Raw genomic sequence first — 26,570 nt, forward strand, 5'->3', positions numbered from 1 at the left:
TCTGAGGTTAAGGGGCGACACCCAGCTGCTGCTAACCTCGGGGCACTGTAACATTCCTTGTTGGCTTCCCTAAACCCTCTCTGAACTTTTAAAAACAGTCCCTTTCTTAGACTTTCTTCAATCTCCCAACTATGCTACCTGCATCCTTCCAGGACCTTGGTCCTGCGTTCGTTAACAGGGGAGGGATCTCAAAACTACATGGGCCACGGGGAATTCTGACACCACAGGAAACTCTGAATTCTTCAATCTACACAGGCTCAGTCTTGCGAAACAAAATTGTAAATAGGAATTGGAGGTTTCTCTTTATTAATGAAAAGCAGCTGGAAACAAGTCTGCTCTTTGGATCAGAGTCAAGGAAGGTGGAACTGGTGCCAGTAAAAACTCATTTGAGGCCTGCTGCTAAGAGAATTGAGTATTTTTAGGTAGTGTCCCTTAAAAAATCACTTTAGGAGAACATCTCAGGCATTTAATTATATCTAATAATGTAGATTAAAAGGGCAATGCTTTTTATTAAACTGTTACACACTTATTTCCCATCAGATTTTCCCCAAAGTCCTTCCTCTCTGGCAGAGATTTTCATCTCTCTTTTTCTCGCAACATCCTGGCAGCCAATGCAAAAACGTGCCTGGTAATTTCAGATGTCTTGCCTTTTAGAACACGTTAGTCTTTCCACTCCCCGTTAGTTTCAATCTGGATGTGCAAGGCTCGCTCAGGACTTTATAACCCTGCTGTGTCACATCCTAATCACCACAGATTGTCATGTACTATGGACCTTGTTAAAGATTTACTAAGTTTATGCTTCAAGGACAAGGTGACGAATCCATCTTCTGAAAATAGCTGATAAAGGGGTCCTTGTCACAGGCTTAGTTATTACTTAGAGGGGGCGCCATTCACTATTTCCCCAAGGCTGTCTGCACTTGATATCACAGGCTAATTCATTAGGCGCTAACATAATAACTATCTCAGCCTATTACTCAATCAGATGAACAAATGCAAGCTTCCTTTTATCAGCTCTGCAGGATAGGTCACTAAAAATGGTCTACTTTCCAATCTTTAATTGTTCCTGGCATCGTTGCTTTCCTTCTTGAATTCTGAACAAAATGGCACACTCCAGAGGTCTGACTTGGCAGCGGTGCCAGGGGTGTTTCTGCAAGGAGACAATGCAGTCACGCCTCCTCTCAGAGAAAAACTCAGTCGAAATTCGCCTGAAGTGAGGAGTTCAAAGCCAGGAGTATGTGGGCCTTGATCCTTCGGTGGCAGGTTCCATATTTGAGAGTCAAAAGTAAAACAAACAAAAAAGACCATCCACCCAGGCCTTTCAAGGTAAAGAAACAGCAGAACTGTTAATACCATGTAATAACCCATCTCTTTCTTTTTTTGTAGGATACCTAGAAAACTTTATTGGGGTTTAAATTATCTTAATATTTAAACATGAAGTATACTCAATATGTTATCCTTTTAATTCATGCTTAGTTTTTAATTTTGAGGGCCATTTGAGACTAGACAATTTACAACAGTGGTTCTTAAACTTTTTGAGCTCAAGACCCCTTTGTAGATTTTAAGATTTATGGAGGACCCCAAAGTTTATGTGAATGGTCTCCCTCAATATTTACAATACTAGATATGAAAACTGAAACAAAATTAAGATTTACTTATTAATTTAATGAAAACAATAAACCTATTCCATGTTTTAAAAATAGCATTTTTAAATAAAAAAGGATTTTTTCCCCCAAAAAAAAAAGAGTGACGAGTAGTACTATTTTCCATTTTTACAACTCTCTTTACTGTTTGATTTTGTAGGATAAGCCCGAATGTGCATCCATTCTGCACCCAGCCTCTTTGATAGGTCATTTGGGTCATTGCATACAAAGAAAACCCAGCCTCAGAGACCTTCAGTAGCAAGTGTACCGGCCTCAAAGACTCCCTGAAAGGTTCCAGGACCACGCTTAGAGAACCACTGAATTATGGCCTAGCTCATGTCATGAGGATGTGCGTTCAAGGGCCCACCTCCCTGGCATGAGAATGGTTAAAAGCCCCAGGATCAACCGTAGGCCGCACCACTGTGGCCCTGGAAGTCAGGATGGAGCAGGTGCAGCAGGGGCAGAGGAGACTGACTCCTTTCTTGGCTTGCTCCTCCACTCCATGGGACAAACTAGACAACTTCATTTTCCTTAAAACATGGGCAGGATTAAAAAGCTTTCCCTCAGCTGTTTCATTCTGCCCTGGGCTGAATGGAGGCAGGTGCACACAAAGAACCCTTCAGGCAGATAGGCATGGAAAAGGAAACAGAGTGAATGCCAGCGGAAAACTGGCATTTATTCAAATATCTAGTTTTATTTCAAAACTCTCCAGTTACAGATAAGTGGCTGCAAGGCTAATCTGTTTTAGCAAGAAACTAGAATTTGCAGAAATTGCTATGGTGATCTAATGTCAAACTTGCTGTTCTCTGTGGGGGGTGGGACAGGGTGGTCCTGTCTCCTAAGGGCCCATAGGACCTGGGCCACAGCACACAAGCAAGGCAGGGACCAAGGCCCTAGACAGGGGTTGCTATGACCAGAACCCAAGTCTGGCCTCTCATGCCTTTGAGTTTGGCCCTGGGGAGACGACTGGTGCTGGAGACATTAATTTAAAAGTCAGATTAAAACCAAGAAAACTCATGAGCCAGAGAAATTAACTGCTATAAAGAATGAGAAATTGTATGACCAATATATTGGAACTTTTACTGGATGCGTTCAAGTGCTGAGCCTCACTTCACTACAATCTAACCCCTCACAACCTCTTTCCAAAGAAAAGGAGGCACTCCTAGAAGAGGAGAACGGCAGAAGCTTTTGCTGCTCTGCATCAGTTTTCTGGAGAATCATCTCAGAACTACGTGTATAAGCAGCAGCTACAGGGAGGAAAAAGCCCTGGTCTGATGCACTAGCAATGCAAACAGCAGGCTCCCAGATACCCCAGTGCCTGAAAGCCCACCTGAGTCCAAGCACGCACCTCGTTGAAATGGACATCCTGCATCCCCACGTCTTCCATCATGGAGGCCTCCTCGTCGATGTTTGGGGTAATGACCCTGAAGGCGGTGCATCCTTGTCTAAACATGCCTAGGAAGAGAGGGAGGAGGGAGAGTCAGAGTTAGGAACCTGAACATGGGTGAACCTTGAGGGTTTTTCCCGCCCTGTGTGTTTCTGTGTTGAATGAAATAACGGATTTTGAACTCTCTTAGGCACCATGCCAGCATTCACGGGGGTACCTGTGTGCTTTTCGTCCCTATAGGGAACCCTCACCTCTTTCACTTTCTTCTCCTTATCCCTTTTTAATTTTTTATCTACCTGGATTAAAATGTATGCAATCTCTAAATATTAAACTGTAAATAAACTGAGGAATAGGTATTAAATTAATAGTAAAATAACAATATGTGAAAATTTGACTTGGTAGGACGACTTGTGCTGAGATAAGAAAAATGAAGGCAAAGCCAATACAAGAGAGATGTATGATTCAAAAAGACCTGTTTCCTTCAAGCTGCCACCTCACCCACTCTGGCCGGGGAAGAACACATGTCTCAGATGAGAGCTTCCCCACACAACCCAGGTGTAGCTCCATGGCCATAATGGTGAGCAGACAGGCTGCCTTAGCTGGTTCCCACCCCAACAGCCCTGGGGTAGGTGGCTGGCTGCATCAACAGAGCACATGGATGCCTGGGCACTCTGATTCTCCAACGGGAAAGGGTGTCAGCTTAGAGGCAGGATCACTGTCTGGGATAAGGATGTTTCTGAAGCAATGACCGCCCATTCAGGACCTTTCCTCATCTCACAGTCACTGGAAAACAGCTTTACGTCAGTTGGACCATGTCAGCTATGCAAAATATCAAGTGAAGAAGGGCATGAGATGTTCCACTACTCTATTTTGAGATAACTGTTCACAATAAAATAAAACGGAAGTAAAAACTTGAATTGAGACTTCTGCATTTAGGGAGAAAGAGGAACACAGGGCATTTTGAAATCAAGCCTTGAAAACGTAGATCCTAAAGTCAGAGATTTTTCTGCTGCACATGATCCCAGGTTTCCACACTATTCATGGATTACCTAGCATCTGCCACTATCCCCGTTTAGTTTTTATTTGTTATATGGAAACAAGAGTCCCCCATGAAAAGCGTTAATCTAGGGGCTTGAGGATACATTAACATACAAACTAGAAAATTAAAAACCAACCACACTGCTTTAGGCTACGGAGTACACTTCACCACTAACTCGGCGCCAGTGGAGTAACCAAAGTGGTGGCCAAGATGCTTTCCTCTTGTGCCCACGGGAATAGACCACCAGCCAACCAGAGAGCCACAGAGTCGGAGGGAAGGAGAGTGAAGTCTGTCCATGCAAAGTTGAAAGGGCAAATCCCCCACCACGGGAGGGCAGGTGACCAGGCAGGGGGTCCCCGGGGGCTGGGCTGATCCTCAGGCTCACCTCCCCGGCTCCTCCTCAGGCAGGCGCTATGGCTGTGGGGGAGAAGGGGCGGCTCCCACTGGACTGCTTCTAAACATGAGGAAATGCATCACCTGATAAAAGGTCTCGACAGGAAATAGTACTGGTATTAAATGAACATGGAGCCCTTTCCAAATTTTTCTCTTTGGGGCTCTGCTGTTTCATTCCGAATGGCCAGCTGCACCAGAAATATAGTTTGTGGCCTCGGCATCTTTGGTTTCACACGATTTCTCACTTCGTACGTCTATTCCTCGTTAGCCCAGATCTGGTGCTGCTGTTTCTCCCATGTAACTCATGCAGACTACCAGCTTTTCTAAGAACCTCAGTATTCCAAAAATAAATGTCACCATTTGGTGCTGTGCTGATTGTGGAGTGGAAATGTGCACCTGCTGTTTAACCACAGGGAACCTGTGAAAGACTTCACGGCCTGCTCATCTGGGAACAAACGCAGAGTGCACAAATGCAGCATCACGCCTTGCCCCCTCTCCGTCCTCTGGGAGACAAGGTTTCCACCAGAAAGGCTGCCTTCTCAGACAATCAAGCCAGCTGGGCTGCGTTGCAGAAATGCCGTCTGATCATCTCCCGTTACAACTTCTTGATTGCCTAATCGCTCCAGTGGGAACTATCTTAAGGGAAAAGTATCTTCTTAGCTCTAGATTTGGCCAGATGCAAAACTCATTAACTAGTTTTTGCAGAGTGAAGCTGTCAGAGGAGGTTACATGACAACATGTCATCTACTTTTCTGTCTGGTCCTGGAATTTCTGCTGTGCCCACCAATTCAAGCAAACATCAGGCCAGGGGATAAAACAATGAATACACTTCACAAACACACAAATTCCCACCTTCCAATCTTCCTGAATGGCTCTCACTTGTCTGCTGCTTTGTATGGTTTTATACTAATTAATGTCACAAAACATGGGAATAATTCCTTACCTTTCCGGGTGAGATATTCTGCCACCAGGGCTGTTACATGGACATAGCACATTGCTGCCTATAATAGAAGACACATGCCTCAGAATCATCATTCATAACAGCATGTCGTAATGTCCCACACAGACAGAAATCTAATCAATGTATGAACGTATATATTAGATCTCAATGCACCAGCTAGTGTTTCTAATAGCTGACATCTTCCCTTTTGAAAGGAGTGGAGCCACTCACAAAAGCTGAAAATTTGAAATTAATTGGGAGTTGAGATAAATGGCAGTAAATTTGCTAAAACTTGTTTCTATATAGAATTATTACATTTGTAAAGTAAAAGATAAAAGCAGCCTTTTCCAAATTTCAGGTGCTAATATATTTTTTGCTTGACTTAAAAATTAACAGCAAGTTATAATTGTTTCCAAACATAAAATTCTAAATAAAAATCATAATTTAACCTTAAATCAGTAACATTATACATATCTTAAATTGAAAGAAAAAAGAAATTATTTTCACCAAATTGCCATGGTGTTATAAAGATCAAAGACAGCTGTTGGAAGTGAACCTGCTGCAAGGTTCTAATGCGTGCGGTTCTGTGCCTGTCAGCGGGGTGAGTGCCACCGCGTGGTGCCCTCATCTAGACCCTCACCCCTAGCTAGCCAACAGACACCGGCGGAGGCTGCTCCACGTGCACGTGTGTCAACGAATGTCAGCAGTGTGGCATGCACTCTGATGTGTGCAGAGAGAAGTCTGTTGGAGAGTGGAGTTATGCACTGTCCAGTCCTCAGAGGCAGAGTTCATGCCTCCCACGTGTGTCCCTCTTGCAGTGCACAGCAGGGTCACATGCACTGAACAGGCAGGAAAGTACATGACGGGTTTCTGAGCACATACACAAAACCAGACACGGCAAGGGCAGTAAGAAGTCTTATAAATTAGCTGCTTTCGTCCCCTATTCACTGGGTATACTGGGTTGGGTGGTGTCCCCCCAAAATTTATGGCCTCCCTGAGACCTCACAATGTGATATTATTTGGAAACAGGCTCTGTGTGGGTGTAATTAGTTAAGATGAGGTCATACTGGTGTGTAGTGGGCCCTAAATTCAACATTACTGGTGTCACAGAAGAGGAGAGGAGACACAGGGACCCAGACACATGGGGGAGGATGCCACGAGACCACGGAGGCAGCGACTGGAGGGATGTGGCTACAAGCCGAGGAACATCAAGACTGCTGGCCACACAAAGAGCTCAGGGACAGGCATGGAACAGGTTCTCCCTGAGGACATTCGGAGATGCGACCCTGCTGCCACTGCAATCTTGGACTTCTGCCTCCAGAACTGTGAGAGGATACATTTCTGTGTGAAGCCACTCAGTCTGGGTACTTTGTTACGGCAGCCACGTAAAACTAATTCACAGAGGAACAGCTGAAGCTCAGTGAGTTCTTCCTTTCTTTTTTTTTTTTTTTTTTTTGAGACGGAGTCTCGCTCTGCCGCCCAGGCTGGAGTGCAGTGGCCAGATCTCAGCTCACTGCAAGCTCCGCCTCCCGGGTTCACGCCATTCTCCTGCCTCAGCCTCCCGAGTAGTTGGGACTACAGGCGCCCGCCACTGCGCCCGGCTAGTTTTTTGTATTTTTTAGTAGAGACGGGGTTTCACCGTGTTAGCCAGGATGGTCTCGATCTCCTGACCTCGTGATCCGCCCGTCTCGGCCTCCCAAAGTGCTGGGATTACAGGCTTGAGCCACCGCGCCCGGCCGCCTTTTTTTTTTTTTTCTTGAGACCTAGGCCACATAGGTCATTAAAGAATCTTAAATTCTTTTTTTTTTTTTTTTTTTTTTTTTTTTTTGAGACGGAGTCTCACTCTGTCCCCCTTGCTGGAGTGCAGTGGCCGGATCTCAGCTCACTGCAAGCTCCGCCTCCCGGGTTCAGGCCATTCTCCTGCCTCAGCCTCCTGAGTAGCTGGGACTACAGGCGCCCGCCACCTCGCCCGGCTAGTTTTTTTGTATTTTTTAGTAGAGATGGGGTTTCACTGTGTTAGCCAGGATGGTCTCGATCTCCTGACCTCGTGATCCACCCGTCTCGGCCTCCCAAAGTGCTGGGATTACAGGCTTGAGCCACCGCGCCCGGCCAAGAATCTTAAATTCTTAGAACCATAGAAAAATTACTTCTCTTAGTTATTCCTTTTTATTATGGCCAATGTGCGGTTTACATTAAATTTATAGTCAAACAAAACTGTCATGTTAATGTGTACTTTTTAGCATATTGAACTCCTTGAAAAATAAATATGTAAATATAGTTAAAATTTTCAGACTTAGAGTATGTTTATTAATTCAAACGGTTATACAAGTTTAAAAGTCAAAACTTGCTTGCTATAGTAATACCGTCCATCATACCTAAATATCTCAGGCACAGACATTGAATGAGTTCTCCTGGGAGCACAGACTGCTTTACAGCCAACTGTTTTCTCCAATTCCCCATTTTACAGATGATGTCATTGAGCAACAGAAGGGTTAAAAAACTGGCTCAATGTCAGAGTTAGTTAATATTGGATCTTGGATTCAAAGTCCAATATTACTTGCACTGGAGCCCACACACCCAACTCCCAGCCATACGGTCTACATATGGAAACACATCAGCTCTGCAGAGAAGGGAGTGCTGGAATACCTACTGCATCCACAAAAGGAAATGGACTACCTCACGCAGGAGAAAGCAACACCTGTCATGACCTTGAGTAACAGGAGGAATTCATTTTATCATAAAATAGCTGAATTTTAGAACTACAGAGGAGTTTTGATGTGTATTTTAATGAGCAGGAAACTGTATGAATAGGTTTAAGAGCTTAAACAATGCTCTTCAGTGGCAAAAATAACCTCTTACAATTTGTTTTAAATTATTAAAATGCTCAACTAACTATGAAGTCACCCTGAGTCTCATACTGTTTAAAGTTTTGCATATTTTTAATTGGTTTTTGATTCATGGGATAATTTTTCTCAAAACTGGCTTATTTTAGTGAATGGGGCCTCACTGTTTTTTTATCAAAAACCCGATCAAGCGGCTGGCAGGGCTACCTCTGAGAGATCGCCGTTTTTGACGTGGATCCTGGCCATGCTGTCGAGCCACGTCTTCCTGAGCTCAGGCGTGCTGGCATAGGATTTGGCCAGGCTGTACTGGAGGTCCACCAGCATCTCCGGGTCATTCTCGTGTTCCTTCATCTGGGCGGTGGCCATTAGCACCGTGCGTATCCTTTTGGTCAAGTCCTTCACATCGGAGGAGAAGCTGGTGTGCTAAAACAAGGGTGGAAGAAGAAAGGACACGTGGCTTCCTCTGTTTTCTGCCTGTCCATATGCACCTCAGGTGCTGAGGCAGAGTCTTGGGGTGAAACTAACATGGGCCAGGCTACCCACCTTGATGAGCCGGTCACTGTTGGCACAGTTGTTGATGATGGACAGGGACTGCTGGAATCTGGTTCCCCCAATGCCAACAACGTCTGCTATCAGCTGGCTGACGGATATGATGACCTTAGGGACACACAAACATGAGCAAATCAATTTGCCTTCAAATGACTGCCCAGGCTGGGCTTCTGTGTTCAGTCAGGATGTGCCTGAGGACAGGGGACAGTGGGGGCTGGGGGGGGTGCTTTGAGCAGGGGTCACTCCAGTGTGGGAAACAATGTCTGAGGTACTTTCTTCCCCTTTAAGAGTAATTCCAGAAAGTGATTCTGCTAGCCTTAAAAAACATTGTTTGCAAAGCAAAATGCCGATCAGGAGAGCAAAGGGAGGAGGAGAATGAGATAAGCCCATCCACTTACCTATTACCTTCTCCAACCAAGAGGGAGACATGATTTCTTTCTCAGTTTTCAGTTTGAACTTACATGTATTAAATATGCAATGGGTAGACTGTCCTTTGCAATACTTTATCAGAACATGGATATATTAACTATGCCATGGAGGGGCGCTGTGTTTTTTTGGCTCTATGAATAGCACTGCCTTTACCCAATTGCTTGAGCTAAAGCATGGAAGCCATCTTTATTTATCCTTTTCCTTCACCACACCCACGTACAATTGGTCACCAAATGTTGTCAACTCAATCTCCTCTTCCTTCTGACCTCACCATCCCTGGTCTAGGAGAGCATCCTCTCTGACCTAGCTTTGACAATGGTCTCCCTAGCTGAGGTCTAGACTAGCCTTGACCCATCACCAACACTGGAGTCCAGAAGATCTGTCCAAATACGCCACGATTTGGATATGCAACCATGGGTCCTCCTCAACTCCTTCTCACCCATATTCTAAACTCTGCAGTAAGGAACGTGTCTAGTTCCCCAGACGAGTGCTTCCCCGTGGTTTACTGTGGCCTGGAACACGCTCACCACTCTTCAACCATGAGCCCTATGCATCCTTCACATCCTCCAGGTGCCCCTCCTGATCCACTCAAGTTCCTCTACAACAGCAGTGGTCACACTTGTGTTCTAAGAGTTCCAGAGCTTGTCTGTGACCTCCATTAGACTACACTCCATGAGGGCTGGGAGAGGGTGGTTTTGTTCATGGTTGTATCCATGAATGCTACGTGGACCACAAATATTGTTTCCAAAAAAAAAGGGTAAAATGCAGAGATGGAAGAGGGATCCCTACCATGTGTTTGTAGAAAAAGAGAGTTTACAACAATACAGTAGTTTGGTCATTATCTTGGCTGGCTCTCAGAGCAGAGAATTTAGGATGCTTTAACTCTAGAGAGACAGCAGATGTGTCAGTAGATAGAGGACAGAAAAGAACCACTTCAGTTGGGCTTTTTGTTTCTTACCTAAAAGGTTTACTATTAAGCATCCTCACATAGGTTCTAATACCTATGTGAGTATTAGATAAGACAGAGCCCCCCCCGTGGCATAGTTAATATATCCATGTTCTGATAAAGTATTGCAAAGGACAGCCTACCCATTGCATATTTCATACAAGTTCAAACGAAAATGCAATGGAATTTTAATCAGTCCGATATTGATTCAATATTTAAATGTCAATTCACCAACAGAATGCATCTTGGGCCCAGATCTTATAGTAATGGAGCGTGAAGTAAACCAAGCCAGCAGATGTGGCTTCCCAGTTTTTCAGATCTTGCAGTATCTTTACGACAAGGGAAATTGGTCAATGTGATACTCAAAGTTTTCCTGATACAGCAGGATTGCACAGAGTAAATCCTTATTGGAAAGCTAAACCACACGCACTTGCAAATGTGTCCGGACAAAGGACTTCTTTCCAGTGTAATCGAAGTTGTTCCTCATCAGGAAGTAGAGCAGCTGGGAGGCCTCGGTCCTGATGGAGCTCAGCTTGGAGTTGCAGCACTTGAGAATCTCATAACACAGAGCCGCACACATGTCGGCTCTGCCTTCATAGAATGTTGAGGGAAACTAGACAGGATGAGAGGAAGCAGATAAACCACAGACAGGTCAGTGCTTGGTAATGTACCCTTCAATTCCGGGGGAAGGAGGAAAACTTCTAACCATCACCCATGAAGCAACTTACCTTATAAATTAAGGACCTTAAGGCAGTGAAGACATTTTTTAAAGCCGTTTCAGACTGATGTTTTTGAAGAAAACACAGGTAGACATCAAAAACTTTTTTCATGAGAGGATTATGTCCATGGTCAGCCAGGAGCTGGTTCTGAAAACAGACATCGACGGCTTTGTTAGACATACCAGTCACCTCTAGTAGGTTTCACGCAATTTCAGGCTCAAGAAGTACATTTTCTAAGTATTAAGACAACTTACACTTCTTTAAACAAACTCTGCCTTGAATCCTCTAGGAAAGTACAGAATTCTTTTGTAGAACGAACTATCAATACATTTATGTTTTGAGGCTAAGCCTCCCAGCAAATTATAATACAGTTGAAAGGAACACTTGCTTAGTACTGACTGGGCTTCTACTTATTAATATGTACTCATTTTTACTGTCTACTAGCAGCTGATACAGAGGTGTCATTTGTGACATCTTAATTCCAACAGGGAAGTGCCATCACAGGTATGCGTTAATTACAGATGGGGAAAAATACTCAAGTAAGGTATATGAACCAGGGCTTCGAAAAGGGAAAGGTGGTCTCCCCGGGCCTCTAAGGCACTCTGCTAAGTTATGAATAATCAGAGAGTTTGGGAAGGTGGAAAATGTACAGGCTTTGGTCAGGTACCACTTATTATGGGTGTGAATTTGCCAGGTAAACTGAGTCTCAGCATCCTCATCTGTAAAACGATGACCCTAAAACTGACCTTGAACAGTGACTGTGAAGACGTGAGATCAAGTGGAGAAACCATCTGATGCGTACTGTGGTCTAGCTCAGTAGGTGATATCTAGCACGGTTTTAACATTTGTGGATTTTACTTATCAAAGAAAAGAAGACTATAATCTGCTTCTAGTCACTCAAGATTTCCTCCTGTCAGTAGAAAATTCACACAAATTAAACACTTTGGAAGCCTGGTTGGCTACAACTCCCATCAACTGCAGAATATACATAGCAGCTAGAGGTGTGGCCCAGCAAGCAGCCAGGATGAGCTTCGTGTCTAAATGTGCATGACACTGAAGAGCACCGCTTTCCAACATGGACAAGCTGTCTGAACAAAGCTCTGCAGGGGAACGATATGTGTGTGCATTCTGCATAAGTAGGCAGATTTGACATTTATAAAGAAAAGAAAATGTCAAGAGGCCAGTATCTCAAACCAATCTTACAATTCGGCCAAATGAACAGGGGTAACTTACGTCCATATGATTTTGCTACATAGGAAATTATGCTTGCAGTCATAGTTTCAGAGCAACATCTACCTTGTCTTATTGGAGGGAAATTTTTCCTCAAGGAGTAAGTTTTTGTTTTTTTTAGGTCCAGTGAATTGTGGATATATCACAGCTGACAGAACACCTGGAATTCACAGTGATCTTTCTATCATGAAATACTACGGTACCATATTGAACTCCATCATGTGAAAGGGGAGCAATTTAATGAGCAGAAAGTACAACTATTTAAATGAATATGATCTAATTCTCAACTATGAGCAGCTGTTCACACACACACACAAAAGTGATTTCCAGTGTTTGAGGAACTGCTTACAAGTTTTATCTATGAACGCCATTTTCTCAGGAGCTGTAGTTTGAAAGCCTTGCTTTTCTCCAATGTATTTACATTCCTAATTATAACTGGATTAAGTTTTGGGTGGATCTGGAGGTGACCTTTCATTTTCTTAGCACTCTTTGCTATCCAGGAGATATGGTTTCTACAAAAATTCCCAAGCTTCACAGTTCTGCTATCTGAACTGGCCCATTTTTCTAATGTTTCTCTATTTTTCCCATGTTTCTCTACTTGAGTTCAATTTCTCCTCCTTTCCCTCTCTATGGTCATGGCCTTTACTTCTCATTTTCAGGATTTAGTCCTCTTCAGCTCTCATCTCAAAACTTGTTTGCAAGAATGGAGTTAAAGCTCATTTACATTATGTATCCCATAACCTGTTGTAAACCTCAAATACATACAATAAAATTTATTTTAAAAAAGACTTAAATAACCTCCATTTAAATGAATAAAGGACCTTTTGTCCCAGACAAAAGGGACAGTTTCCTAGCTACTTGCCTTTATTTTCCAGTCACTTTTCTTCCCTCTTTTTCTGTGTCTCCCTGCTGCTTTCTCATCAAATAGAAGGTAACATACACTAAATACAAACACATCTTTGAACATTCAGAAAGGCCCACAGGGGGCAAAAAGAGCAAAACAAAAATCACCCTTAACTGTTCCACTCAGAAATATCCACAGATAACAAGGCAGGGTATCTTATTTCTATCTTTTTATCCCTAGAGACTCTTGCTGAAGATGGGAAATTTTCACTTAGGAAATTAAATGATACATTAGAATAATATAAAGGCATGGCTTATTTCTAGCAATAAAGTGGAGACTGCTTCTCCAGGAATTCTCTGTCTTGGATTCAGGTTTGACCATTGTAACATGGTCTCTTATGGAGCTTAATCCAGGAGACGTGCCTTTCAGCAAATGAATGCTCAGCATCAGTAACTTCTAAAAGATCCAGGAACACAGAGGAAAACAAACCTTGGGTGTCCAAATGAGGTAACTGGAACAAAGTTAATTTAAGACAGCAAACTCTTCCCAGTCAGACAGCATTTATCATTATGTACACAATTATTGTAAAATAACATTAAAAAATCAGTTTGGAGAAGAGCCATTTCTGTTATAGATGCTTGCCAATCACTAAGATGACCTAAGCCCCATGTGTCTGCAGACCAGGCTCATGGTTGAGCAAAGCAGATCACAAGCTGCCTTGTAAGCCTCCGGCTGCCCATGTGCTCCTCCCTGTCTTGGTTCCTATTGCTCCTGATTATGTGTTAGTTCTCACTGCTCAGTTCAGATCAAGAAGAGGTACTAAATGGAACTGCTAAAAACACATTTACAGATTAAATCTGTGAACACATTAAAAATATCATAAACTACTTGAAGGCCAGCATTGGTTTGGGATTGTGTTAATAACAGACATTAGAAAAACCGTATTTTTCTGCATGTGACAATCTGTTTACAAAACAAACCCTTTTATGTACTAAGTGAGATAACATGTGTGAATGTGTCCAGATTTGTATATATCTGATATCTGCTAAGTGTTTGGTAATGTTTTTCTTCTGTCTGCATAAGAGATCATTCAAATACCTTGATCTTTACTCAACTCCATCTTTCTCTCACACACAAGCACACTCACACACATCTGACTTAGTGGAGAACAAGACCTTTGGACAGACCAGTTGTGTAGTGATCTTGGGCAAATTTCCTAATTTCTCCCAGCCACAATTTCCTCATCTATAAAATGTGGGATAATTCGATCTATCAGGCAGAGCTGTTATGAAGATTAATGCCTGAGGCACAGAAGGCACTCAGTACATAGCAGGAAGCTAATGTAATAATAATAACCAGAATTCTGGGCTTAAATCTTTCAAACATTTTATCTTACTAGGAAATTGAGTTCTGGATTGTCTTTGGCAATCTATTAGATGTAGCCAATTAAGAGAGTCAGTAACCACAGAGCTATACCTGTTAAAGATGACTTTCTTGAATTATGCCAGCTCACTCATTGTTCTATCTCTTCTGATATGGTCCAACTGATACCTCAACTGAGTAAATATTTGCAAAGAAAGATCCCAGTGGCTGTGGTGCTAATGAGCCTCTCGTATCTGTGAGTCTAAGCCAGGGAAGACTGTCTTACCACACGGCCCAACATCCAGTAATGCCACAGAGCGCACCATCCATTCGCCTACCTTCCAGTGTGTGTGTGTGGGGGGGTGCTGAGCTTTAAACCGGAAACATTTTTTGCATGCAGGCATATAAACCTGGACAGAGATCACCTTAGCTCTAGAAGCTCAATCTTCCTTGGGTGTCTCAGGGATCAGGCCCTTTGCCATAGGACCAGTGAGGAGCAAACACAGGTAAAAGTGCTTACTGTTAACCTGGAGTTCACATCTGAGCCCCTACTACCTTCCCATTCCCAGACTGGAGGCCAGATATTTAGAGTTCCAGGAATAGTGACAAATTCTCTTCTTTATCACTCTTTTTTTTTTTTTGAGACGGAGTCTTGCTCTGTCGCAAGGCTGGAGTGCAGTGGCGTGATCTTGGCTCACTGCAACCTCTGCCTCCTGGGTTCAAGCGATTCCCCTGACTTAGCCTCCCGTAGCTGGGACTACAGGCACACACCACCATGCCCGGCTACTTTTTTTGCATTTTAGTAGAGATGGGGTTTCACCATGTTGGCCAGAATGGTCTCGATCTCCTGACCTCGTGATCTGCCCTCCTTGGCTTCCCAAAGTGCTAGGATTACAGGCGTGAGCCACTTCACCAGGCCCCTCTTCTTTACTATTAAGTGAGAAACTTGAAGGGGGCTGAATTAGAACTGCAGGCTGTTGAGTAAGGAAACCGTCACTGTTCTCACAGGTGCACTCAGACTGCGCTTGTGCCCCGTGTGCCTGGAGCTCACCCCATGCTGCTCTGCAGCTCCAGAATTTCCTGCTTATTTACCTGGTGGGGCACAGGCAGAGAGGGGAAGAAGGTGTTGCCACTGCTGTTCTGAACTTAATGATTCATGTTCGAGACTGATACAGGTATGCATGGCCAGACATTTACTTTTAAAGCCTTCCTTGCCTATTTACTAAGAATTTTTAACTAAAAGTACCCGCAAGAAAAGAGAGGTTCCAAAGCCTCTTTCATGTTTCTAGTAGAGCCACTGTGATGTTCAGGTCTCATACCCAGAGTTTCTGATTCAGTGGGTCTGAGTAGTGGCCCAAGGATTTCCATTTCTGACACGCTCCCAGGGCTGCAGCGGCCGCTGGCCTGGACACCACAGTCTGAGAGCCCCCGTAGTAGAGGCTCCAGGTAACGAGGCACTCCTACCCCTGAGCTCACTTCATTCAAGCTCATTTCCCCATCTCTCAACTGGGCTCCTAGGAATGAGCTTCACGGGGACAAGAGTGGGATGGCGTCTGAAGAGAGTAAAGGTATATAATAATAAAGTGACACAATGTCAGGAAAACTATCATTATTCTTCCTAATAAAGGAATGTGCTTTAGGAGTAGTGGAGACAAGTAAAGCAGAGAATGACTTCGGTTCTATTTCCCAAATACCCTTGCAGATAAGCAAACTGTTCCAATATTTATGGTGTATAAACACTCGTTCAATTTCTCCTTTCTATGCTAGAAATGGAAGTAATCGTTTAGCAAGAATGAGAAGTATTCGGTTCCTAAAAACAGGAGTGGCTGAAGAGTCCATCTCCACCTACTTGAATATTACTTGCTAAAACTTAAAAACAATAAAAAAAAAAGTTTCATTTTCCATCTCTGAAACATTTTTATCATTTAATATAGTAACTGATAAAAAAACTGAAAATATGAATGTGTTTGTATTTATTGCTCCTTTCTACATAAAAATCTAATTTAAATGCTATAACATTTGGATATATTTAAAGATATTCAAGGTAGAAATGCCTGATTAGGTGCCTATATTCATAATCCTCAAGGTTTGAGCCAAAAGTTAACTGCCTCCAGAGATCATGTTTCCATCATGCCCAAGCACGCAGCACACACTGACCAGTTAAATTTTATTTCAGGGCATTCAAGCCATTCACTGTGGAATGATTTCATTAAATGAATTTAAAGATTAATGGTTTCCTTACAGGGGCAAAAAAAATTGCGGAAGTACAAATGCAACACAGTCAGTTTACGCTGGTTGAGCTTACCAAGCAGAATGAATGTGGAAGGTAAAACTCGACCACGTACAGCTGATTGATACAAACCTTAAACGCCAATGTAAATAGAGAGAGCGTGTCCAGAGCTGTCAGGCAAACCTCAGTAGCAATGTTGGCTTCAAGTAATGACTGGTGCAGAACATCTGCGTCCGAGTGGCCGTAGCCTGCATGAATTACAACACAAGATTACTGCCCAGTGGTTCAGAAGGCAAGGCTGGCAGGATGGGGTAGGCACAGTCAACTTTTGATTATTTACCAGAAGGCCCACTTTGGAAGCTTATCTCCGTGTTTGCCTTTTTTTGTGGGGGGGCGGTGGGGAGAGGGAAGGAAGGGAGAAAGTAGTAATAAGGTTTCAATTCAATTATAACTTTTTTCCCACTCTGAAAGGGCAATAACTGCAGCAAACATTTATTATGCACTTGCTGTATACCAGCCACGATTCTATGAACTTTACACATATTCTCTCATTTAATCCCTCAACAGCCCTATGAAGTATGAACATTGTTGAACCCTCGGTAGAGATAAGGAAATAAAGGCATAGGAAGGCTAAACTTGTCTAAAGTCATACAGGCAGTAAACAGTGGAGACAGGACTTGGACCAAGACAGGGGTCGATCGATTCTGCTATCCAGCAGGAGTGCTGGCGGAGGCTAAGATTTCCAAAGTTTCCCATGTAGACGGAGGCAGCAGCACAACACAGGTTAAGAAAATGAGCCTGAGATCAGGCTGCTGCTCACTGAGTCCCACTCTGCCACTCACCAGCTGTGTGGCCTTGGCAAGTTATTTGACCTCTTTATAACCTCAGTTGCCGCATCTGTAGAATGGGGATAATACAGTATCTACCTCAAAGGGTTGTGGTGAGGATTAAATTTGCTAATATTTGTGAAGTTCTTGGAACAGTGCCTGGCACACAGTGAGTGCTATGGAGGTGTTAAGTCAATAACATCAGGATCCGTTATCAGCAAGGCTCGTGAATGATAATCAAGAGTTGACTGTGCTGTGCATAGTATTCTACTTGCTTTAAGAAAAAGCATAAAAGCCAACATGTCTGAAAGAAATGCTTAGAAAAAGAAAAGGACTTGAAGAATCTGTCATTTAAATTTAGCTTAGTCACACATAATTTAAATACAAGCAGAAATCTTCTATATGTGGGAAAATCAATTTAGTGCTGATATAAATGCAACTTGACATACAAGTTGAGATATTAAATTATGAAATGGTATGCATTAGCAGAAATACATACAGGGATGCAAAGATGTTACAGTATTGATCTAGATTACAAAGAAAGATGGCAATATAATAAAACACCATGTAATGTCTTTCTCCAAGGAGCAAAAATAAAGCAACGCTTATTACTTAAGTAATTTTCCTAATACTCCAGAGAGGAGGACATTTTGTACACAGATCAAGAAAATGAAGTACAGAAAACCTAGGGAATGTTCTTGAGACCAGTAATGGGGGAAAACAACAACAACAACAACAAAAACCCAGAATCTACACTCCAAATTCCTCATCCAGGTCACTATATCATAGTACATATTATTGGGAGAAAATCAAGTAACTAGCATGACATCATTCTGACTTAAATGTCAGAATTATAGAGGGGTTTTTAAAAGGCTACAGAAGAGCTTTAAAAGCTACAGAAGTGCTTTTTAAAATATGATAGAAACGCTGTTGTGTGCTTTGATCCAATGCTGCTTTGCTTTGACCAAGGTGGTGCTGAGATCCTGTTTGCGGACCGCATCACTTCCACTCTGCAGCACGGCCAGCGCCTCTCCAGATTCAGTGAGGATCTGTCATACGTCTGGCACCGTGCTAGTTCTATTTCATGTTTTGCTTTTGGGGTATGAAATCTCCCAGAGAAAAGAGAGGTGGGTATGTTGGGGTACTAATATCACTTGAACTGCCATGATGGTAAGCCAAGGCATGACTTTATTCAGCAAGGTTTGTTTGGTAAGATACAGAGACAATGAAAGAGGAAAACAGGTCGATGATGACTGCTAAAGTGATCACATACTGTGGTAAGAGAGCACACACAAAAAATACAGCACCTGTTATCAGACCAACCAAAATGATCACACAGGTCCAAGGGATCCTTTCCTGAAGGCTACCATTTGCCCTGAATGAGTTTTCGTCTGGGTTCAATTTTAACAAGGAACTGGCTTTATTTTAATTTCTTTCTCTGCAAAGAACTGTCCTTTTCTCGGTCTAGATCACCAACAGGTGAAATGCATCTAGGGGATCGTTACCAATGAGATAGCCTGAAGAACTCCCATAGAATTTAACTACTCCTGGCTGAAAGCCTGAAACAATTAAAAATTAGAATTTGGCCATGTGCTGTTTTAAAACATATCATCAATAGACTATGCTAATTAAGTTATTATATAATTATGTATACACATACGGAAACATGGTACTGGGAAGTGTTATTACACCGTCTACTCTCCTTTAGAGTCAGATTCATGCAGAAATTGGTATGCTTGCCTGAGTCACACAGGAATCTAAAAGAAATGGCCCTTTTAGCCACATTTTGTTATGCTTTGCTTTTCCTTCAACTGTTTCATCTAAGAAATCAGCAGGATTCCTGAGCTAGTGCTATTTTTTTAAATCCCTAAAAATAATTGGCAGCATAGAGAGGCTGAAGCGGTCACAGAGGCTGAGACTGTCTCAAGGCCTGGAACAGAGCTGCGCAGGAGGAAGCCTTGAATCAACAATCACCGTGGTATAGACCAACACAGAAAAATGAAGCTGAGCTAGTAAATCCAAGAAGGGGCAGAGAAATTTCTTAAACTAAGGGTTGGCAACGTTTTGAAAGCTGATTAAGCAGCTTTTGACCCGGGCAAGTAAGCAGTACGGTGTGAAGCACACCGATTTCCACTAGGAGGCCGTGGTGCCTGGGGCACTGCACTGATTCCCTCCAGCCTGACTCTTCAGGGACAGAGCTGCGGGATTTCTGCATGGACGTGCTATCTCTGACACACATGCCCCGGCTGCTTTACGGTCCTTCAGATTCGCTGCTCAAATTTATACAATTTTCATTCTATTGTCATTCTGACGAGACTTATTCTAAAGTCCCCAAATCTTTCAAATACTCAGGGGCCACAGATGAAATGTGTCTACACTGAATTAACCTAACCCTGTTTTACGAACTCACATTACCTGCATGGTTCAAATGAAGAATGCTGACACATCGGTGAACCCCCTCCCTCCCCACCACCATGACATCAGAGGTAATGTGGTGGGCAGGACAGAAGCACGAGGCCACACGCCTTTCCTGAATACCAGAGGACGTTTGGGATAGAAGAGCAGGTCAGAGACATATTCCTACAGGGGGTGCTTCCATTTGATAGCCGCCTTCACTCTTTTTTTTTTTTTTTTTTTTTTTTTTTGAGACGGAGTCTCGCTCTGTCGCCCAGGCTGGAGTGCAGTGGCGCAATCTCGGCTCACTGCAAGCTCCGCCTCCCGGGTTCACGCCATTCTCCTGCCTCAGCCTCCCGAGTAGCTGGGACTACAGGCGCCCACAACCGCGCCCGGCTAATTTTTTGTATTTTTAGTAGAGGCGGGGTTTCACTGTGGTCTCGATCTCCTGACCTTGTGATCCGCCCGCCTCGGCCTCCCAAAGTGCTGGGATTACAGGCGTGAGCCACCGCGCCCGGCCTACTCTTTATGTAACCAAAATTCTTGTTTGTATTTTGACTTTTTCCCCCTCTAGCCCATAACGTGAATCCAGAAACATAGTAAGTTTTATGAGAAAATATAAATACCAAATAACAAGGAATTTTCTTGCTGAAAGAACTCTCAAATGTAGAAGACCTAGTCTCCTAGATATATATTAACTTATGGTGTATGGTTTTATTGAGTTCAAACATTTTTGCAAAATATCAAACTGGTCAACATCTACACAATCTATTATTCATTTCCATCCAATTTTTATTGCTAAAAAGGTTTTCCTCACAGACTGGCAAAGAGTAGAGAATAAATAGTAATACCCCAAGGCAAAATTTATATCATTTGATATCTGCCCTTTGATCCACAAAGAAAACAAATAAGCTCAGAATGCCTTGTGGAGACACAAGCTCTTAATCTAAGAGTTTATACTTCAGGAGGTGGGTGTCATACCATCAGCTTTCTCTTCCCTGTGGCTTTCTTAAACCTAATGTTGAGTTGCATCCGAAAATGGGACCTCATAGGAAGTAAAGGCCCCAAGTGAAAATACTTGGTTTAAACACACCACACATCTTAAAGTCCTCTGTAAGGATATTACAAATGACTGACTTTAAACGTACACTGTATCAGACCTGCTCAACTCTGAGACTCCATCAACTGCAAGAAACACCAATCAATGACAGACTACCATATCCAATGTAATGTGTAAGATCTACCCAACTTCAGAAATACTAGAAAATGTGCAAAAATGTGCCTCAGAATCAAGGAAACACATCTCAGAATCAAGGAAATAAGTGTTTTGTCTAAAACAAAATTTTTTTTTTTTTTTGAGATGAAGTCTCGCTTTGTCACCTAGGCTGGAGTGCAGTGGTGTGATCTTGGCTCACTGCAACCTCCACCTCCTGGGTTCAGGCGATTCTCCTGCCTCAGCCTCCTGAGTAGCTGGGATTACAGGCGTGTACCACCACCACACCCAGATGTTTTTGTATTATTATTATTATTATTATTTTAGTACAGACGGGATTTCACCATGTTGTCCAGGCTGGTTTCAAACTCCTGACTTCAAGTGATCTGCCTGTCTCGGCCTCCCAAAGTGCTGAGATTACAGGCATGAGCCACCGTGCCGGGCCACAAACATTTATTTACTATTTTGAGTATATTTTTAAAGCATCTAAGCACATTTTACCCAATTTTAAAGATATATTATCCATGCTTTAAAACTTTTGGAAAATATTTTAACTCAGAGATGTCTACATTCTCTGTATTTTTCATATTAATTCAATATGATGTACAGTAAAGGAATTTAATGATCGCCTACATTCATTTTCTTGCTTGTGCTTCATAGACAAAAAAGACATTTCAGAGTTAAATGGGGCCCGACAAGCCACGCCATCCAAGTCCTCATGGCATGTTTAAGTGACCTGGACAATACCCCAGCTGGGCCTCCTCCAGTCTGTTTGCACACCTCCAGCTGCAGGTGTCCACATGAACTTCACAGGCAGCTCAGCACATGCCACTCAAGGCCAGTTCAGTTAGAAAATACTTTCTGATTCTGATCTGAAATATTATCTGTAACCTGACCCAGTAATCTTTAATTGCCTTTTAGATCAAATTATAAGAAATCCAGATTTTCTTTACATGCTGCTACCTCTTGGCTGGTGTTACCTGCATTACACCAGTGGGACATATGAATTATGCAAATGAACTTGATGTATTCTTAGAACACGTGACATCAAAGTAAACATAGTGTTATTTTATATATATATTGCAAATGTACCACTTATTTGCAAACACATTTCACTAAGTTTTCACCTCATAATGTGGTTTATAGACATGCACATATATACACATATACATGTTCATGTACCTACAGTATACCCTCCCTTCTCTTTGTGGTTTTGTGCTATCACTCTCAATTTTTCATTTGACACAAATCTCTTCCACTGATACACAATGAGCACAAATCACACTAAATTTGTCAGTGCCTAAGTGTTCTAAAGTTTATTTTCCATACACCTGACTGATGGTCCAAACAACAAACCTGTCTTTTAAGGGTGTTTTTCAAATAGCTAAGACTACTTGGCCATCATGGGATTTGGGCATGGGGATTTGCTATCCTATTTCCTATCAAAATTAAAGAGTAAAGACAGGTTCTTGCTGGAGTTCCATGTGAAGTGCCTGTGGTGCCTTCTTCCATGGCCTGTTACCAGTGGTGATGGGGACAGACCCACAAAGTATTCCATTTCCCATGGGCCTCTGCTGCTCCCTGCTGGTCAAGCTGAGTTCTGACACAGCCTTTCCTACTCTATAGAAAGAGACGAAACGAATAATGCAGATGTACAGGGACTCTTCCTATCTTTATTCTCTTCCGAAATAAATTCATTTTGGATTCCTGGGGATCCCTGGCAACTTTCTCACATATTGGATCTATGTCATATTGGTTGGCCCAACAGAAGGTATTGTATTTGTTGTTAAATGGAATTTTTTTTTTAAAGACATATATGGTCATAAATTTCCCAAAAAATACCCAGGTAGAGATGTAAACAAACATGTACATATATATAACACACACACACATACATGTTCATGTACATACAGTATGCACTCCCTTCTCTGTGTTTTTTTGTCTGAATTGACTATTTGGAGCTCAAAGAGCTAGTGGAGGGAAAAGCTGAAGCAACTCAAACATATAATGAGAACTGGAGATATAAAAGAAGGCTGAGTTCTAGGAGATGCAACAACTTAGGAGATAACAGAACGAATTCGGGATGAACAGGAATTGTAGGAACACAGGCGAGGACTAGAAGAATCAGCTACACGTTATTTACTGGCAAAGCAGGAGAAATATGACTGAGGACAGTGTGCCACTGAAAACTGATGAAAGAGGAGGGAGACAGGAGGACAGCGCTCTGTGGGTAGCAGGAAGACAGAATGGAAATAAGCCATGTTAACAAGATGGCTTTTGGCAGCAGCAGCAGCACCAGGCCAGCTGTCTCTCTCCTCCAATTCAAGTTACCACCACAAAACCCATTTGCAGTGGGAAGAGCTGCTACATATTCGCATGGATTAAGGTTATTTATTCACATGTGGACGATTCATTTAATTTTTGTTTCCTGTGTTTCCTAAATGACTATCTTTGGAGGTGGAGCACTGGTGTACTTATGATTTTTTTAAAAGTGCTTCAAAGTTTAAGCATTTATTTCAACCAATAGTGAGTTAGCCTCTGTGTTATAGAAATTATCTGAGCAAAGGAGGTCCAGCAGATCCTGTTTATCAGTGGGGATTGAATTTCTGCTACAAAATGGCAAAGAAAAACTAAAAATAACAACACTCTTGGTTTTGTTTCAACTCCTTTTCTGCAGAGCTAGTCAAAGCCCCAACAGAAAAGATGTTAAAAAATCAAGTACTGTAGCCTTAAAGGTGTCACTCAATGTTCTACACAGCTAAGTGTAGAACTCAGAACTAGCATTTTATGGCTACCAACTCAGCATGTGGCAGACTGACATTATCTAAATTAAGCCTGGGATTTTATCAATAGAGACTATCTTCATAACATTTTTGATTTTTTTTTTTTTTTTCAAGATAGGGTCTTGTTCTGTCACCCAGGCTGCAGTGTAGTGGCTCAGTCTTGGCTCACCACAACCTCAGCCCCCCAGGTTCAAGCCATTCTCATGTCTCAGCCTCCCCAGTAGCTGGGATTACGTGTGTGTGTCAATAAGCCTGACTAGTTTTTGTATTTTTAGTAGAGATGGGGTTTCACCATGTTGGCCAGGCTGGTCTTGAACTCCTGGTCTCAAGTGATCCACCCGCCTTGGCCTCCCAGTGTTGGGATTACAGGCGTGAGCCATCACGCCCGGCCAATCTTCCTAACACTTAACCGCACCTGGACAATCTTTATAATGCCTACATTGCTGGGGCAGAGGTGTGGGAAGCTGCTTTGTTTTGATTCCTCAGGTGTCTTACTTTGAACTATTATTAATACAATGCATTGGGAACACTGCCTTTACTCTTGGCCTGTATTTTAAAAAAAGGTGTGAAAAATCACAGTGAATGGAATTTATTATTAGACATGATGGAAGGATATTAATAACCATGTATTAAAGACAGCACTTGGAATAACAAATAATTGTTGAGATAAAACAATAACTAGCTGTGTCATGCTTGGAGAAGAGATGGAACAATTTAGAGAACACAATGCTAGCAGAAATGAGATTTATTATAAATGATCTCATTAGTTTTTCAAGTGCTGTATGGTTGATATCTTTCAGGTGTTCCGCTCTGAGAAACCCTTAAGAAGATAAAACACTTAAATTACTAGAAACAGCACACGATGCCTTGTCCCCTCTGCTGATTGATAAAAGTAAATTAAAAATATGCTCCCCTGTTTTGGCAGAATCTCTACTGTGAAGTTAGAAAGCCCCAAAGTTAGGAAGGCAAGATGAACAAAAAGGTCTCGGCTTGCAAGTGAAGCGGCCTCGTAAGCAGACTTCAACCTGATTAAATCTTACCATTGTCTACAGAAATTCCAAGCACACTTGATATCTTTCTCACACTGAAAACACAGAAAAAGTCACTTTGTTATTGGATGCTTTTCCACACCCTCACAATTGATTCAAGGGCTTTATGTTTTCACAGCAGTGCAAGGATTAACATCCATTCAGAGCTGGAATGTCAAAATGTGGACGCTTGATCAATTACATGCACGGGATCAGGAGGGGTGAAAGAAATCCATCCCGAATGTTCTCAGAGTCGCAGGGGAAAGCCAACGTCAAGTTGGCTCCAGGTGATGAATCCAAACTTTATGTTTAGAATACTGGAGAACGGCTGGCTATGGACCCAGCTAAGTTTTGTTTTGGGGATGGGGAAAGGGTCAGGCACTTTTAGGTTTCGTGCTGTAGTTGAGCATGTTCCACATTGTGTCACTCCCAAATGCTGAGGACGCTCCTCCAAGGAAGGGAACTGTGCCATGAGCTCTTCATCCTACTTGCTTTGAGCTGGAAGAAATATCGAGTTGGTGATGTGATAGGTGTGGCCTGGGGCTCTCCCCTCTGAGATGGCACATGAGATGGCTGGCTGTTACGATGGCATGTCATGGGACTTACTGTGGTTAAAAGTGAGAGAGTTATCCAGGCTGCCCAGCTGCTGCAATCTGGCATGCATCATTCCTGTTCTGTTACGGGAAACAGGCAATGTCTGAGACTTTCGATCATGAACTATGGGTCCCAACCCCTCCTGGTTCCTGCAACATGAGTGAAATGGGATAGAAGCAAAAGTTAGACGTGTTACACCGCAGCGAGACGGGGAGCGTTAGTGAAGCCAGGACATGGCACGAGGGAGATGGCCATGCACTGACCGAGCGCGGTGGAGCAGCCAGAGACACAGGCAGGCGGCAGCTCCCACACACTTCACGGCAAAGCACCTGATGACCCAGGAGCAAAAATCAGGCCAAAGCAGGGACCTTCTTATTTTTAGAAAGTACTTTAGAGATGCTACTCTGAAAAAAGTAAGCATCACTCCAATGCAGTACTAATGGTTAGTGTTCTGACAACTGTCAAAATGTCACTCATCTTTTTGGATTATATATGTTCTGAAAGAGCAAAAGACATGTATTTTTTTTTAAATTAAAAAATGCATTGGAAGACACAGAGAACAAACATGCAATGGAAGGGATTATATGAGTTTTAACACCTTTATTCTTACCCAAGCAGGAAGGAGAAGAGCCACACACTTTGTTAAACTTGTCAGCAGTCAAGTAGAGAAAACAGAAGAGTGATTTGGGTTAGCAATCAAACAGCTAACTTCCTGCTGTGTACCATCACCAGAGCAGATGAAAATGAGACCAGGGCTGCAATGACACCTGTCCCCTGTCCCAGAGCCAACCGTCCCCCTCACTGTGTTATTGTGTGTAGGAGAACAGGGACATGCATGGACTATCATCGACTGCATGCTGCTGGGTGACTTCAAAGGGACAATAAGAAGGCACAGTGTTCATCAAACTGGACCACCGTGGATGGCAAACATGTACAAGGTTCACAGTCTAGTTCAGGATCTGTTTCACATGCAGCAGAGACCCATGGCAATTTTCATATAGAGCAGAGCATATCTTTCCACAGTGCATGGAGCAAAGTCACACCATCTCCACTCCCGTTTTCCTCGGCCCATCTATTTTTAAGGCAGTCCACACTTTTATATGCAAATATATACAGGGTGCTTATGAAGTAGGAAGATTTTCTTTAAAGAAGTTAAATTTATATCCACTGAAAAAAACTA

The 26,570-nt window shown here is 42.7% G+C and overlaps 1 protein-coding gene across 26 annotated transcripts in view; it reads right to left on the reverse strand.

Moving 5' to 3' along the window:
* DOCK9 (dedicator of cytokinesis 9) overlaps positions 1 to 26,570 on the reverse strand; it is a 299,986-nt gene that overhangs the window by 30,127 nt on the left and 243,289 nt on the right. For 6 of the 26 annotated variants that reach the window (XM_028837250.2, XM_077973897.1, XM_028837245.2 and 3 more), the window contains 8 exons: positions 24,809 to 24,852; positions 16,684 to 16,799; positions 10,895 to 11,032; positions 10,597 to 10,779; positions 8,786 to 8,899; positions 8,450 to 8,665; positions 5,403 to 5,460; positions 2,989 to 3,095 (listed from right to left, as the gene is read on the reverse strand). In XM_028837250.2, the coding sequence (XP_028693083.2) occupies positions 2,989 to 3,095; positions 5,403 to 5,460; positions 8,450 to 8,665; positions 8,786 to 8,899; positions 10,597 to 10,779; positions 10,895 to 11,032; positions 16,684 to 16,799; positions 24,809 to 24,852 (976 nt within the window). Of the gene's footprint in view, positions 1 to 2,988; positions 3,096 to 4,451; positions 4,521 to 5,402; positions 5,461 to 8,449; positions 8,666 to 8,785; positions 8,900 to 10,596; positions 10,780 to 10,894; positions 11,033 to 16,683; positions 16,800 to 24,808; positions 25,295 to 25,402; positions 25,540 to 26,570 lie in introns of those variants that run through there. The other 20 variants (XM_077973893.1, XM_077973889.1, XM_077973888.1 and 17 more) reach the window with 7 other exon arrangements.

This window comes from Macaca mulatta, chromosome 17, assembly GCF_049350105.2.
Source record: "Macaca mulatta isolate MMU2019108-1 chromosome 17, T2T-MMU8v2.0, whole genome shotgun sequence".
Lineage (NCBI taxonomy): Eukaryota > Metazoa > Chordata > Mammalia > Primates > Cercopithecidae > Macaca > Macaca mulatta.